Source organism: Pelecanus crispus, chromosome 23 (assembly GCF_030463565.1).
Source record: "Pelecanus crispus isolate bPelCri1 chromosome 23, bPelCri1.pri, whole genome shotgun sequence".
Taxonomy (NCBI): Eukaryota; Metazoa; Chordata; class Aves; order Pelecaniformes; family Pelecanidae; genus Pelecanus; species Pelecanus crispus.
In genome coordinates this window covers 1,357,436-1,372,222 of record NC_134665.1, presented here as the reverse complement: position 1 = coordinate 1,372,222, position 14,787 = coordinate 1,357,436, and the positions used below count along the sequence as shown (strand labels likewise).

Here is a 14,787-nt window from a genome sequence, read left to right as displayed (position 1 = left end):
TGATGGCTTATTCGAATGGGTTTCACGTAAGGGCTTCTGGAGAATCTCCCTTGCCCACTCAGTGGATGTGGTAGATGGGAAGGTTTGGAGGAATGTGTGGAGGAATGGCGATTGCCTTTAGGGAGAGCTCAGGGTTAGGAGGAAGAGGGCGGGGCCGCCGTGCCCCCATGACGCGCGCCTTTTGTCATAATGCGCTGGGTGAGGTGAGGCGCTGGCGGCAGCCCGTGCACTTGTCGTCCAGGAAAGCCCTGGGCGGAACGCTGAGGCCGGGCGCCCGAGTGGCCATAGGGAGCGGTCGGGCCTGGGAGCGCTGCGTGCGAGAGAGGGAGCGGAGGAGGAGCCGGGGCCGCGGGGGCCTCTCCCCATCGTGTGGCCGCCCAGCCGGGCTGCGAGGAGGAGCATGTCGTGCGTCCACTACAAGTTCTCCTCCAAGCTGAGCTATGATACGGTCACCTTCAGCGGCCTCCACATCCCCCTCTGCGACCTCAAGCGCCAGATCATGGGCCGCGAGAAGGTGAAGGCGGCCAACTGCGACCTGCAGATCAGCAACGCCCAGACCAGCGAAGGTGCGTGGGGGCGGCGGGCGCGGGGCCTTGGGCACCTAAAGCTGCCTGTTTATCTGCAGATATGTCCTGGTTTTGTCTGGGCCAGAGTTGGTTTTCTCCCTAGTAGCTGGTGTGGTGCTGTGGTTTGGATTTAGCATGAGAATAATGTTGATAGCACACTGATGTTGTAGTTGTTGCTCAGGAGTGTTTGTGGCAGTCAAGGACTTTTCCGCTTCCCATGCTCTGCCGGGTGCAGAAGAAGCTGTGAGGGGGCAGAGCCGGGAGAGCTGACCCAAACTGGCCGGAGGGCTGTTCCATACCATAGGGCGTCATGCTCAGTATAGAAAGTGGGGGGAGTTGGCTGGGGGGCAGCGATCGCTGCTCGGGGACGGGCTGAGCATCGGTCGTCGGGTGGTGAGCAACTGCGTTGTGCATCACTTTGTGCTTTGTATGTTCTTTTATCATTAGTAGAAGCGGTATTACTATTTCTCTTCCTCTGCTGTCCTATTAAACTGCCGTTATCTCAACCCATGGTTTTTACCTTTTTTCCCCCCCAATTCTCTCCCCCATCCCCACGGGGTGTGGGGGGAGGGTGAGCAAGTGGCTGTGTGGTGCTTAGTTGCCGACTGGGGTTAAACCACGACAAGATATTTAAACTGTGTTCAGGAGAATGTCTGTGAAGAGACTTAAGAGCACACTGTTAGGGGTCTCAGGAATGCCATTGGATTGCATGGCACGCGTAGGTAGAGATCCATTTCAGGAGTCTTGTATTTTTCTACTACTGTTGAATGAAATTGTCAAGAGCTTTTGAAAAATGGTTACTTTGCCTGAAGGGCTTTGCTGCAGAAGGGTCTGTGAATGTTGTCTTGGGTTGCTAAGGTACTGTCAGCTTCACACATGCCAGCAGGCTGAGTGGCCAACTGGCTGGCGTCACTACTGGAATGGTTGGGTCTGTGTCAAACAGAGCCTTAAAACCAGACTGATGGATGGTCCTAAATGTGATGGAGCCCAATTCTTATCCCCAGGAGAAAATATGTTTTGAGATAGGCCGAACATGTGGCTTTTCTTATAGCAGGTGAGGAACAGAAAGCAAAGTTTTAGAAGAAAAAGTGATGCTCATAAAGATGTTCCCCCATAAAGTGTTACTCTAATGTATATCATACCAGTTTTACAAAGTGTGTTGCTTTGTTTCCATACGTAATCAGAATCCGGTGAAGAAAAAGTGTCTGCTTCCCTAGGTTCTGTTAAGCGTGGTGTTCCCTAAAGGTGAGGTTAAACAAGGAGTATCTGTTATGCTTTAAAGAGCATCCCTCTTGTTCACCAGTGAGCAGATCCTCCTCTAGGTCGGTTGTGTTGCCCTTTGACAAGGAGTAAAAGGAGTCTAAAATTTTCAACTTGGTCTATTAGTGACACAGGTGCTTCCTGAAGCTTTCCTAAGGGTGTTTCCCATGTGAAAATGCAAAAATCCCCCCGTGGTTTTCAGAGCAAAGCTAGAGAATACATTTCAGTGTAATGTATATGAATGCCAAATTTTTGCTTGAAATGCATAACCATGAATTTCAGTTTTTATTCATCAGATGTAGATGCTTAAACTCACTAGAAGTAAACAGGATTTTAAATGTCAGTGGAAAAAAATGATATGATGGACTCTTTTGAAGATCTGGGAAGGCAAACTGGATGGTTGAGACCTATTTTGAATGTCGGGGGGGCAGGGGTGTCCTCTTCCATGCTTCCTCTAGAGGCGTGTTCTATAAAGGCAGAATTCCCTTCAAAAAGCCTGCACTCAGGAACGATGCATTTCAACTTGCCGCCTCCTCTTAATTTGATCTGAACTTCTTGACCTGTCTTTTAGAATGGATGTTCTCACAATGTTGTGGAAGAACTGTGAACTGCAGAGCTCAGGATTCCTGAGTGCTCTTTCCTGCCCTGTAACATTCTGACTCCAACCCCTTGGAGCATGTGCTATTCTGCTTCTCAGGCAAGAGACAACAAACCAACAACCAAACAACAAACCCCAGCTGGGACCTGACCTGGTCTTAGTGCAGATGGCAGGCTGTCTTCTGTGTTCTGTCAGTCCTGAGTGACCTTGGAGACCAGTGTGCTGCTGGCATTCAAACTGTTTTAAATGAATGGAAAAGATTTTGCTGCTTGTGTGTGATTATCAAACCTGAAGACTTCTAGGAATGTCCCGTTAGTGTGTTGAGACGATAAAAGCGCAGTGTTACATAGAAAGCTTTGCTTTCATCCCTGTGAAGGGATTGCCTGAAGTGCTATGTCATTACGTAGTAATAGACATTCTTACAAACTGAATACTGTTTTGTTCTGTATTTGTGTTGTTTTCAGAATACACAGATGCTAATGCGCTGATTCCAAAGAACTCATCAGTGATCGTTCGAAGAATCCCTGCTGGAGGAGTCAAAGGCACCAGCAAAACCTATGTTGTGTAAGTATCCATACAGCATTGTACCCTTTGTTAGGGCTTTCAGTGTGTTAGCTGGTTTTGTGGATATTAGTTTACAGAGGCATTCCGATTGCATCTTTGTTGTTAAAGGTGCTGTTAATTTTGGTTGTCATGAGGTAGATTGTAATGTATCTGTCCCAAAGTCGACTGGGACATGGGGTTTGAACTGGAGCAATGGTAACTTTTAAGATGATTCTCTTGGGCTTCTTCTTGGGCTTGATTTTGCTGAGACCCAAGTTGTAGGTGCTGTTTCCTCTACCTGAGTGGTCATTATTAAATCTTCTTGCTTCTATTGCTTTTATAGTGAAGAGAGATAGGCATTGTAGTGTGAACTCGGAATTTGTTCCCATCTCAGAAGAATCTGATTGTTGGGGTTTGAGTCTTTCTTGCCTTTGGGGGAGGGAGGGTGGGATATGGCAGGTATTCTTATGCCCCAGGTCTGGGGTTTTGCATCCTAGCTGTAGAGGAAAGAGCAAGGGTTGCCAGCTGGCGAACCATGCAAACAAGAAGTTCCATTCATAAGGGATTTGTATCAGTTTCCTAAAGACAGCGTCCGTTTCAGGCAAGAGAAAAAGAACAATATCCCAAAGTGTATTGCCTTTTGAGCGAGTACAATGAAGGAATAGTTAATCCTTTCCAAACCTGAAACGCAGGAAGCAGTTTAGCACATTGCCAACTGTTGCTAGTTCTCTTTCTACATCTGTTTTTACCCTAAGCTGACATCTGTGCTCCAGGTTTTAGTTCTGTATTCCCAAGATTTAAGGAGGGCAGATAACTGGGTGTATTGATTAAAATGACAGCCACTCAAATGCCATCCTGCCTACAGCATCATTGCTGTCATTTCTGTATTCACACAGTCCAGTTGTGTATCAGCTGCATTAGCACTGTTTGAATGGTCACGTTTTCCAGCCTTCTTAAAGATAGACCTCTCCACCACAGTTAGTAGGTGTTATTAGCTTGTGGTTTTGCCATGTCCTTCTGATGTGGGTTCCCCATAAATAAAGTATACTGATGAGTTACAGTGTGTCTCGAACAGACAGTACAGCAGCATCCTGGTGCCCATGAAGCACTTGCAAGCAAAAAAACCCTGAATTTGTGTGGCTCTGCATGTAAACTTTGGGCACATTACTGCAGCAGTTGTTGCAGTGCTTTCAGGCACTACTGAGTAATTCTGGACGCCACAGCGTTGTGCTTATAAACGTGGCCTTGTTTTGGGGGTTAATTGAAGGATGGATGCTCAGTGCTGCCTTGTGAATGCATCCTCCGTTTCTGGTTGGGTGGCACCCTCTCCTGGTATTGTAATGCTGCCCTAAAGTGAGAGGACAGATGCTGCTGGCATCAAAGCTCAACTAAATCCCTGTGTGTGGGGACAAGGAAGGAATGGCACTGCTGTTGTAACGTTGAAAATTAGCCGTGCAGATTAGCTTTTGATTCCTCCAGCTGGAAACATTGCAGAAACTGCTGGTAGAGTGGTTAATGTTTGGGAATGATGAATGCATGCTGTAATGGTGGAGAGGCCTTGAAAATGCGTTACTCGCCTTGCAGTTTGTTCTTGAAGGAGAATGTGCGAAGAAACCCCTGTGTGGTGATCTACAAGTATTTCCTTGTACTTCCTCATCTTCAGGAGGTACGGGCTCTATTTTAAGTTCTGATCACCTCCATTTCTCTTCCAGAAGGCGAACGGAGCCAGTGAGTGGACCATCAAAACCAGTACGTAAAAACACAATCTCACACTTTATTCTACACACTGCACTTAATTCTAAACAATGTAGCTTTGTATTAATTTTCCAGTAAGTCACTGAATACTTTACAAAGTACACTGAAAATAAGTTTCCTGTAGTGATGGTTCCTTCTCAAACAAAATTAAGTATTTTTTTAAATTTTGGCACAAGGCTAGAGCCTGGTGCATTTGTGGGTGAAATCCCTGTCATTTGTCCTAACCTCTGCCTGCAGTATGCTTTTGGAGCTGGGTGACTTCAGGGTTGGATGCTGCTTCAATTTCGCAGAGGTTAAGCCTGTCTTTAGTGTACCACCATATGATGCTAAACATATGGAGAAGGAATGATGAACTGGAGTGAGGAATCTTTTTCTGCATGTAGAGATCTTTTTTCCCAGAGTCTGCTAAAAACTGCTGCCTTGAATTCTTCCACTGCGTTAGGCACTAAAGGACAAGAGCGTTTTCCACGGAAGGCTTTCAATCTCTCTTCTGATCCAGTTAGTGACCCCTTGAGGAGAGCCGTTCAGTTTACATTGTGAAATGTTACTCTATGCTTTTGAACAACTTCAGGCATAATAAGCAGTGATTCGAGTGTCTTTCTGCTAAGGTTTTACTGGTGTGAGCTTCACTGCTGCTTGTGGCGTAATAGAATTGAGTATACTGGAAAAGGAGCAAGCGAAGAGTTCCCCTTTTTCCTTGTGGAAAAAGTGCCCTCCAGTCTTAGTTCTCAACAAACACAGCAGTCCATTACGAACCAGTGGCCTGAGGACTTCATTCCTGCAAGCCCTTCCGTAGGGAGCTGGGAGGGAGGAGTGTGGCTGCAATTTATTCTCAGAAATCCCTTTTTAGCTGCAAATTGGCAGCTTCCTTACCCCTGTGACTCTTAAGCAGTTGTGAGCATTTGACAAGGGTCCCTCTCTGAGATAGTCTGGAGCAGTAAGTTGATCTCAGGCGGGTTTGGTGAGTTTGGTTTCTTCTCATTAACCACAGAGGCACTCTGGAGCTGTCACAGGTTTGGACGCTTTTTTGAACAAATACAGATTACACTGGGTTGGAAATGCCTCTTTCAGTGACACTCAGAGGATATGGTGCAGCCTTTCAGACTGCAGTAGAGGTGAACTATTGCTGTGTTTTGATTGTAGAACTTGAATATGTGTTTAATGTTTTGTGCACAGATCAATGACTCTTCTGGATCTATTTCTCTGGCCCAGCTCATTAAGGTATATCTAGATATATTCTTGTCAAATGCTTAAAACCAAAAGTGTTTGCTTTGTATTTTTAAATCTTATACGGTGATCTATAGCTGGATAACTCTTGTAATGTGAACAGAACTTTAATTTAGATTTTACTAATTTAAAAGTATTTATTTTAACTATAAAATATGTGCGTATTTTGATACTGTCCTGTAAAGAGTAGTTGCCAGTCTGGGAAGATAGAAGGGGAGTACCTTATCAGCCTCAACGTAATGTTGCCATATTACTCACCTTCAAGACACAAAGAAGCAGCACTGCAGAAGCTGTTTACCGTTTTTCATACGTTTCATTCATGTTGTGTTGGAAACTAACACAACTTTCAGAGAAGAATTATATGGTCTGTAAGTTATGGACATTTCAGGGCGGGTTGCAACACCCAAACGAGAAGCGTTTCTGGAACATGGACGATTGCGTGGCTATTTTTGAATTTCTAGTCACGATAGTTACAGTTCCGTTCTGTGAATGCTGCAGAGTTTCATACATCGTAGTACATCTACAGTGGACAGCACAATCTAATTTGTTTGAGTGCAGGCTGTGTCAATTGTGTAAATGTACCTGACTGTTTATAGGAATATGCCAATGTGTACGTGTGGCATATTAGCAGATGTGACCTTCTGAAACTGTTGCAGTGCCGTGTTTTGCTGTGGAACTGCTTGCGTTCTGTGCTCAACAATGTGTAGCTTTGCCTGGTGGTTGCACTAGTGATTGCACGTTGTGCAAAGGCGTAGTGCTAGCCAATGGAATGAGTGGTCTTTCGAGTGACAAAGATGAGAGAAGGCAGGGCCTAGTGCAGAGGATCTGCTTCTTTCTTCTGAAAATAAAGGCTGGAGTTCATTTCCAAGAAAGAGAAATCTCTTCCCACTCGTAACTTCTTCCCTCACTCACTGCAGAAATTACACTGTGTACCTTTGGCCAAAAAAAAAAAAAGAAAAAAATTAGTTTGGAAGGTATCCACCAGAAGAAATTGGACTCCATTAGTGCTGTGCCTAAATGTGTCCTTGATTCTGTAAACTCATGTGAAGTTTTCCCCTGAAATGTGAAAAACTGTCCAAGTGGTGTAGACATTTCAGCTTTTGAGAACATTTAAAGAAAAATACAGGAAAATAACATAAAGCAGCTCAGAACTGTTACTTGCTCTGACCTCCTGAGTGCAGACTGCCTTAGCATGGAGGCAATGTGTTGTAAAAAGTTTTCCGGTTTGTTATTCCTATGTATTAAATGCCATATTTGAGTTTTGGTCTATTCCTAGGATGCGTTATTTTGTGTTTTGGAAGTGTTCTGTAAACCGTTTGGGTTCAAACAAACTAGTCAAGTATCTGTAAAGTTGTCTGTAAATGTTAATGGCAGTGACTTCATAGATGTTGATCTGGATGATGTTACAGTTGAGAAAAAACTGTCTATATGAATGACTTGACAGATGTTGATGTGAATGATGTTACAGTTGAGAAAAAAACTGTCTATATGAAACAACCATTTAATAAAATACTGAAACTAGATGGTTGCTTTTGTGAATGAATGCATCTAAAAGCAAAAACATGCGCTGTTGATCTGAAAGATAGGTGCTTGAAGGTCCAAGTCATTTACAGTCCCTCCCTTCGTCCCTGCTTATGTCTGGACTAGCGTGCAATAAAAAAATCTGACCAAATACTGGTTAAACAAAAGCAGCTGGCTTCAAGAATTTGAAGACGTAGTTGTGCGTAAGGTTTATGAAGAAGTTAGTAGGGGGGAACATGCAGTTTGGACTGCCTACAGCACATGATGGTGACATTTCTACTGAAAAGAATCCTTTGTCTTGCTGAGGGATTCTAAAAAGCTTGATTCCTTTTCATGCTTCTGTGTCCGAAGCTCAGTTTCAGCAAGCAGAAACCAACTTCCCTGACTCCTAAGTTGAGTGTCCTTTTAATGCTGCAAAACGTAAATCATGATAGTGGCATACATCTTTCTCAATTAAATGTACAGTGGAGATCTTCTCCTTCACATAGTCTGGAGCTTAATATCAGTTCAAAAATACTGGACAGTGTAATTGTTTCTACGCGGAGCTTGAGTCCACGTGGAAGAAAATGGGGCTGGTTCCACAAGCCTTTATGTAAGGTGCAGACAGAGCCCAAGGTTTTGGGTGCCCAGGAATGCTCTTGTCAAGCAGGTTACCAGGCACCCAACCCCCACGTAAGGGCGTAAGGACTCCCCAGAACATCTTCAGCACAACTCTGTTTTATATGAGTAGCTGTTTTGGTGCAGCCTCAGCTGGCGTTGTGCTGCTCTTGACGGGACTGGGTGAGTGCTGTGGTCTTTGGCCGTGGGGGCTTCACTGTGTTTCTCATGCGTGTGTCAAATCCTGACCTGTTAAACAGACTGCCAATCTGGCTGAAGCCGATGCTTCCGAGGAAGATAAAATAACAGCGATGATGATACAGTCTTGCCAGGAATATGATCCATCCAAGTAAGTGTTGCTGATGTCGGATCTGTTCTTTGAAGATGATGGAAAAGCTGAAAGGATGCTTGTTGGAACAAGAGAGACACCTTTGCATACCTTTTTCTTTCTTTCCCCAAAATCTTTCAGTTACCTGAAGAAAGCCTTGGGTCCACCTCCACCATCTTACACTTGCTTCCGTTGTGGAAAACCTGGCCACTATAGGAAGAACTGCCCAACACATGGGGTAAGATTGTGGGGGACTGCTGGTGTTCGGTAGTTTGTCATTGTTTTTACCTTGGCAGTCACGTAACAATACAGAAACGCTCCTATTAAGAATTGTTTGTCTTGGGGTGAAACGCAGAGGTTACCTGGCAGTGTTGCAAAGCCCTTCAGACTTCCAGGGAAACCTGCAATTACAAATGTAAAATTGGCTTTTCTCAAGGTCATAGACATTAAATATGTCCATAGACCCTTCTCTGTGGACTTTCACGCACATTTTTGTATATTTCAATATCACTGGAAATGTTTCTGGTTTTAGCTCTTTTTAATGACTGGTTGTAGACAGGTTTCAGGATTCCGTCTAAACCCAAGATGTTTCTGTTGACCCCATCTTGTGACTATGTGCGTGTTTTAGGTACACAAGCCTCTGGTTGAGTATTCATGCCATTGAACGTTCGTCACTGAATGCATATGCATGAGGTCTGAATTCAGCCTTCATCTAGAGATGGTGAACACAAGTTTCCCCAGCGAGTGATTCAGAGCAGCGAACTGAGCTCTCGCGCTGAATTGCGCTGGGGAGGAGGAGCGGGTTTGTGTCTCTTCTCCGAGTGGATGGCGAGCGCAGGGGTATTTCCCCCTTCAGGAACCTGAAGTTAAGCCAAAGAATGTCAAATGAGTTCAAAACGCTGCTCAAGCCTTTTGAACGTCCTGGCTCTGTTCTTTTAGGAAAAGAAGTATTTTAGTTGAGCAACCCTTACGCTGGGTACAAGGAGAGCACTAAAGGCTTTTGCTGCTTCCAGTAGTCCTTGAAATGTCATTTTAAGTGTGGGTCCTGAGATGAGATATGTCTGCATTTCTTTCCTTAACAGGACAAACAATTTCAGTCTGTTCCCAGAATTAAAAAGAGCACAGGAATTCCCAGGAGTTTCATGGTGGAGGTGGAAGATCCCAACACCAAGGGTGCTATGCTGACGAAAAGTGGAAAATACGCAATACCAGCTATTAATGCGTAAGTAGGGAATTAATTGGACTGACCACAAAGGTAATAAGAGAAACCATGGGTAAATGTTTGCATGGCAATGCAACCAAGTTGGCCAGCATCTGGAATTACAGGGGAGGAAGCATTGTCATTGTAGCTTACCCTTAAAATCTGTGATACTTTCTACCATTAAAATAGGGCGGTCCTTCTGTTCCAGCCCCTGCAAGTTGGTGAAACTTGCGGTATGCTAAGAATCTGTATTTCTGCAAAACGTTTCAGTAGTGTTTACAGCGGAGTCGGTCTCTGTGAACGCTCGTTTTGCTTCTGGGTTATGCTTCAAAGGCTTCCTGCAAAATGTAACAAAGAGCTGTTGGACTGAGCTTTCCTGCCCCCCTGACTTTAATCCAATCCCATGTGTGAAACAGACTGAAGTTTTCCTGAGGCTATAAATTAAGAAAAGACTACTGTGTGCTGACAAGAGTGGCTGCTTTCAAATGCACTTGGTAGCACTTGTGTTTTTCTGTTGTGGATCTCCTTTTGTAGAAGCTGTAACACAGGCTTCCTCCATTAATCAAACGTAATTACTCAGAGACTAACTTTACCCCGAGCCTGCAATTTACACTTACCCTCTGGCAAAGGAGAGGTGGGATTCATTTCACCTGATTTCTAGGTGTCAAGGAATTCTTCTTCCAGTCTGAGCTGGTTTCTGAGTTGATCCAATGAATGGGAGAGTTCTGCAGAAGGAAAATTCTTCCGCCCCGCCCTCTTTTAGTGCTGTGGCTACAGAAAAGTAGTTCAAACGAAATGCCTACATGTTAGAAGGCCAATGGGGAGTGAGAAGGATTCCATCTATTCTCTTCCTTTGGTAAAATGCAAAGCTTGGAAAAGTTTCCCTTTACCCATCTTTAACTCTTTCCTTTTTCCTTCCCCACCCCGCCTCCAGGGAAGCTTATGCTAGAGGCAAGAAGGAAAAGCCTCCCTTCCTACCAGCGGAGCCGTCCTCCTCCTCCTCCTCAGCTGATCCTGTTCCAGAGGAGTTGTTGTGTCTCATCTGTAAAGATCTAATGACAGATGCAGCTGTTATTCCCTGCTGTGGGAACAGTTACTGTGACGAATGTAAGTGTTACTGCCCTGTCTGTTCATGCAAAACATCACATCTGATCTTCGGAAAGCAGAAATAGGAGATAACAAAATTACTTTCTTACGTAGATGCTGAACAGGAAAGAATTCTTCTCGTATAATGGGGAAAAAAAAGGCAGAAAGCTTTTTTCCCTTTTTACCTATCTAGTTAAGTCCTCTTTACATGGGAAAGGATGAGTATGAGAAGAGTGCATCACTGTGCAGGTGATTACAGTATTGGATATGGAATGCATTTAGTTTGTCCACAGCCCTTTCCCTCATACAAAATTATACAGCCAGCTCTGGTGCCTCACTGTGCTCTGCAACAAAGGGAGAGTTAGGCATTTAATCCACGTTCTTCTCCATGGGAGAGCTGGTTAAAACCTTCAGAACTCAAACATACAAATGTTTTTTTGAGACATGTTTTATTCATTAACCTGGAGGTTGGTGACTTCTCGCTGTACTAGAGAGTGGAAAAAAGACTCGTGGGAACATCAGGACACAGCCTACTCTACATCTTCAGGTGTGACAGTAGTGAAATATCAAAGCTGTACGGTTGTGTGCTGCATACGAGACATTTGTGACGCTATTGAACTTTTATAGCTTCATGCTCTCAATTCCAGACCACAGTCACCCATTAATCATAGACGTGTTTTGAGAATTGATTAGAAGCCAACAAATGTCCTCACTTTGGCTAAAACCTGTTTTGATGGTTCTAATTATTCACAGGCATTAGAACAGCGTTGCTGGAATCTGAGGAGCATACCTGCCCAACATGCCACCAGACAGACGTTTCGCCTGATTCTTTAATTGCCAACAAGTTCCTACGCCAGGTGCCATGATGCCTTTTACGTAAACTGTTTGTAAGACAAGTCTGTTTGTGAAAAGGTGAAAGGGAAGCAAATCCTAACTTACATCTCCTTTAAGCAAGGCTGAACTGAACAAGGCCAAATTTACTTCTGAAATCCATGATCTGTTGTTACAGAAGCTTACAGCCTGGCACATTCAGGTCACACTTTTGTTTAAGATGATTGCCTCGCTTTCAGATTTGGTGTTAACACTGAAGTACTTTAAATACAGATACTCTGAGTCACCAGTCAGTAATATCAGTGTCTAATGGGATGTGTTCATATATCTGTATGGGGATTTATTTTACGGTTGATAGCATTTATAAGAACACAAAAGCAATTTTACTCTGTGGAGGCTTTTGTTCATTTATCTACTGAAGTTCCGTATTACCTTTTTGTCAATGTTTTTCTGCCTCTAGGCTGTGAACAACTTCAAAAATGGAACTGGCTACACAAAAAGGCTCCATACCCAGATTCGGCAGCAACAGCCACCACCACCACCACCACCACCACCACCACACCTGCCCGTCACCCCTCCTGCTGCTCTGGTGAGTGCCGCTCAACTGTCTAAACCTTCCCCTCTGTCAATCAGCAGTCTGTTGGAAGAGAAGGTAAGTTTTATTTCAACATATGCGCTGATTCCTGTATTTTCATAGAGCTTATTTTCCAACTGTTTGCATTTATTCACAAGGGCTACCAGGTTCCTGTACAAAGGCAGCCCGCAGTAGCAAGTGTTCTGGGCCCCCAAGGACAACCAATACCCACAGCTGGTAAGTAACTGTAACTTCAGGATTTCCTGAAAAGAATTATCTTCAGACCAACTGAATGGATTTTTTTTCTTTTTTGTCTCCCCACTCCACAAGATCTTCCAATGAGAGCCAAAACAATTTGCTCAGCAGGTGGCAGAGCAGGTTGGGAACTGTGAGTATTTTACAGAAATTCAGTAGATGACCACTTGTAACCTGTTAAACGAGGCCGTAACACATGACTTGTACAGCAGCTGGTTTATAATGAACTGAGTATGCACAGATCGCTGTTTACACGTGCTTTTGCTAAGGAACTGATGAACTATAAAAAGATTCAAGAAGAGCATAGGCATTCGTTTTCCAGGTAACTGCTTTCCATGTCCGTAAAGGAGAAGCAGATTGTCTGGAAGAACCAGGAGGAGTTCCACTCCACCTCTCTCGTTAGGTGGATTGGGTGACTCAAGGGATCAGCAGTGATAGGAGTTGCACATGTAGGTTGCTAGCTCAGCTCTGGCAGAGATTCAGGTTGACCGATAGTTGTCCTTTGGCAGCCGTTGTTAAGGAACAGGCGTCTCTTTTCCTAAAGCTTCTCTGCAGTGACATCCTTCACCTCCTGACAGCCGTGAGAGGCTGGAAACTGAGTAGTGTAGTTGCTGGATTTTCTGTGTCTCCCTATTCTGACTGTAACCATGACCTCAAAGCACTTTGGAGGAGATACGTGAGAGAAATTGTCTTCATTTCCTCTTTTGTTTATTTCTGGAGGATACATGGAGAGATTTTAACCTGGACTGCAAACTGGTGGCTTTCGCTAGTATTCTGTTGACATTGTTGAACTTTTCGTAGGAATTAAAAGATCAGGCTTGTTTAAGGAAGTCTTAAATTGGTGAAGGACTTTGAGAGGAGGAATGATGCTAATGGACATAGGCGGAATAATGTGAAATAATGTTTCTTTAAAAAAATAATAAAAGAAAAACTTGTGAAGAAAAAACTCAGGGTAGCTGATGTTTTCTATTCCTCAAAATCACTTGGGCAGGAGTCTGAATAACTCTGTTGTTCATGCTCTCAGGATCTTTCCTGGAGTAATGGCATTGAGTCACATGAAACCAATCAACAGCTGTGGTAGTTCATGTGATAGAAGTGAGTGGAAATAGCCTTACCCTTCCTGGATGTTTTTACACTAACAAGGCAGCAGCTGTTGTGTCTTGTAAGCAGAAACTCTTACATGTTAGCAAGTTCTTCGCTTTGCAGTAGCATCATGTCAACAGCTGAAAGAATCTTTGACGTAAGCATATGGAGAGGAAAAAGTAACCCAAACCAAACTTGGGAGGAAAAAACCTGGGGAGAATGACTGTTTTGACTTACCTTCAGTATTCTTTTCTGTGTTGTGTTTTTTTTAAGGTCCATGTCTCCTTGCAGTACTTCATCTTACTCTAGAAGTTCATATACCGACTCCAAATCAAGATCTGGTTCTTCCTGCACTCGCTCCTCCTCTCGATCATATAGACGTTCCTGTTCTCATTCCTACTCAAGATCACCACCATATACAAGAAGACGCAAAGAGAAGAGTGGCAACTCTCATTCTAGGTCAAGGGTACATGGTTCTCACAGGTCAAGGTCAAGGTCACCCCCATCCAGAAGATCCCGTTCACGGTCAAGATCACCAGTATTTAGAGGCCAGTCTCCCACTAAACGGACAACACCTCAAGGGCAAGGAGAAAGGGGGTATTCTAACAGACGGAGAGAAGTTCCACCGTATGATAAGAAAGCTCCCCATGGCAGATCTGCTGCCTTCCGACATCCATCTGAAAAGGAAAGATACAGCGCGTGGGAGAGAAAGGTCGACACCAATCATGAAAAATCTGCTCACATGGAACCTCCTGTGAAAAAAGTGAAGAAGGAGTAGCCAGACACAGACAGTGTTAGAACATCTTCCTTTTAAAAGGATGAGAATACTTTGATACTACCTGTAAAGAGTAGTTCCCACTTGGGAAGCTAGAAGGGGAGTACTTTTTGGGGAGGGGGGCGTTGCAGAAGCCATTCTGGAACATGGACAGTTGCATGGCTATTTTTCTCTTTGTTTGCTAGCTATACTTTACTAGTTATACTTTGTGTATAAACACAAATCACACGCTCATAAATAAAGTTAAGATTCTTTTAGCCTCGTCTATTCCCTGGCATGTCTGTATTACATTTCTAAGTAGCATCTTGCCATAAGGGAACAGAGAAGTCTCAAAAAAAAATCAAACCAAAGGAAAAATCCTGGAGTGGGAGGGAAGACTTAGAGTTAGTTAGAAGGAATTCAAGTAAATGAAAGAGAAAGCAAACCCATTCCCTTCTTGTTTGCTCTGACTGTCCCTGATTTGGGCTGTGGGTGGCTGTCGGCAGGGTGGAAGCCTTGCATCTCTCTTCACAAGTCCTCTCTCCCTCCCCTGTAAAAGCTCTGCAGCCTCAGGTGCTTCTGCGCTTGGAGGCACAATGAGCTGCATT

At 44.1% G+C, this 14,787-nt stretch overlaps 1 protein-coding gene across 1 annotated transcript; it reads left to right on the top strand.

The window, feature by feature from the left end:
- The first annotated feature begins 400 nt into the window (after nucleotides 1-400).
- On the top strand, nucleotides 401-14,203 carry LOC142595820 (E3 ubiquitin-protein ligase RBBP6-like). Its single transcript, XM_075724669.1, has 13 exons — nucleotides 401-566; nucleotides 2,889-2,988; nucleotides 4,680-4,782; nucleotides 5,899-5,943; nucleotides 8,328-8,416; nucleotides 8,537-8,633; nucleotides 9,478-9,617; nucleotides 10,531-10,703; nucleotides 11,436-11,539; nucleotides 11,974-12,165; nucleotides 12,246-12,324; nucleotides 12,418-12,475; nucleotides 13,699-14,203. The coding sequence occupies exons 1-13, from the start codon at nucleotides 401-403 to the stop codon at nucleotides 14,201-14,203; spliced, it is 1,851 nt and encodes a 616-aa protein (XP_075580784.1).
- Nucleotides 14,204-14,787: the final 584 nt, after the last annotated feature.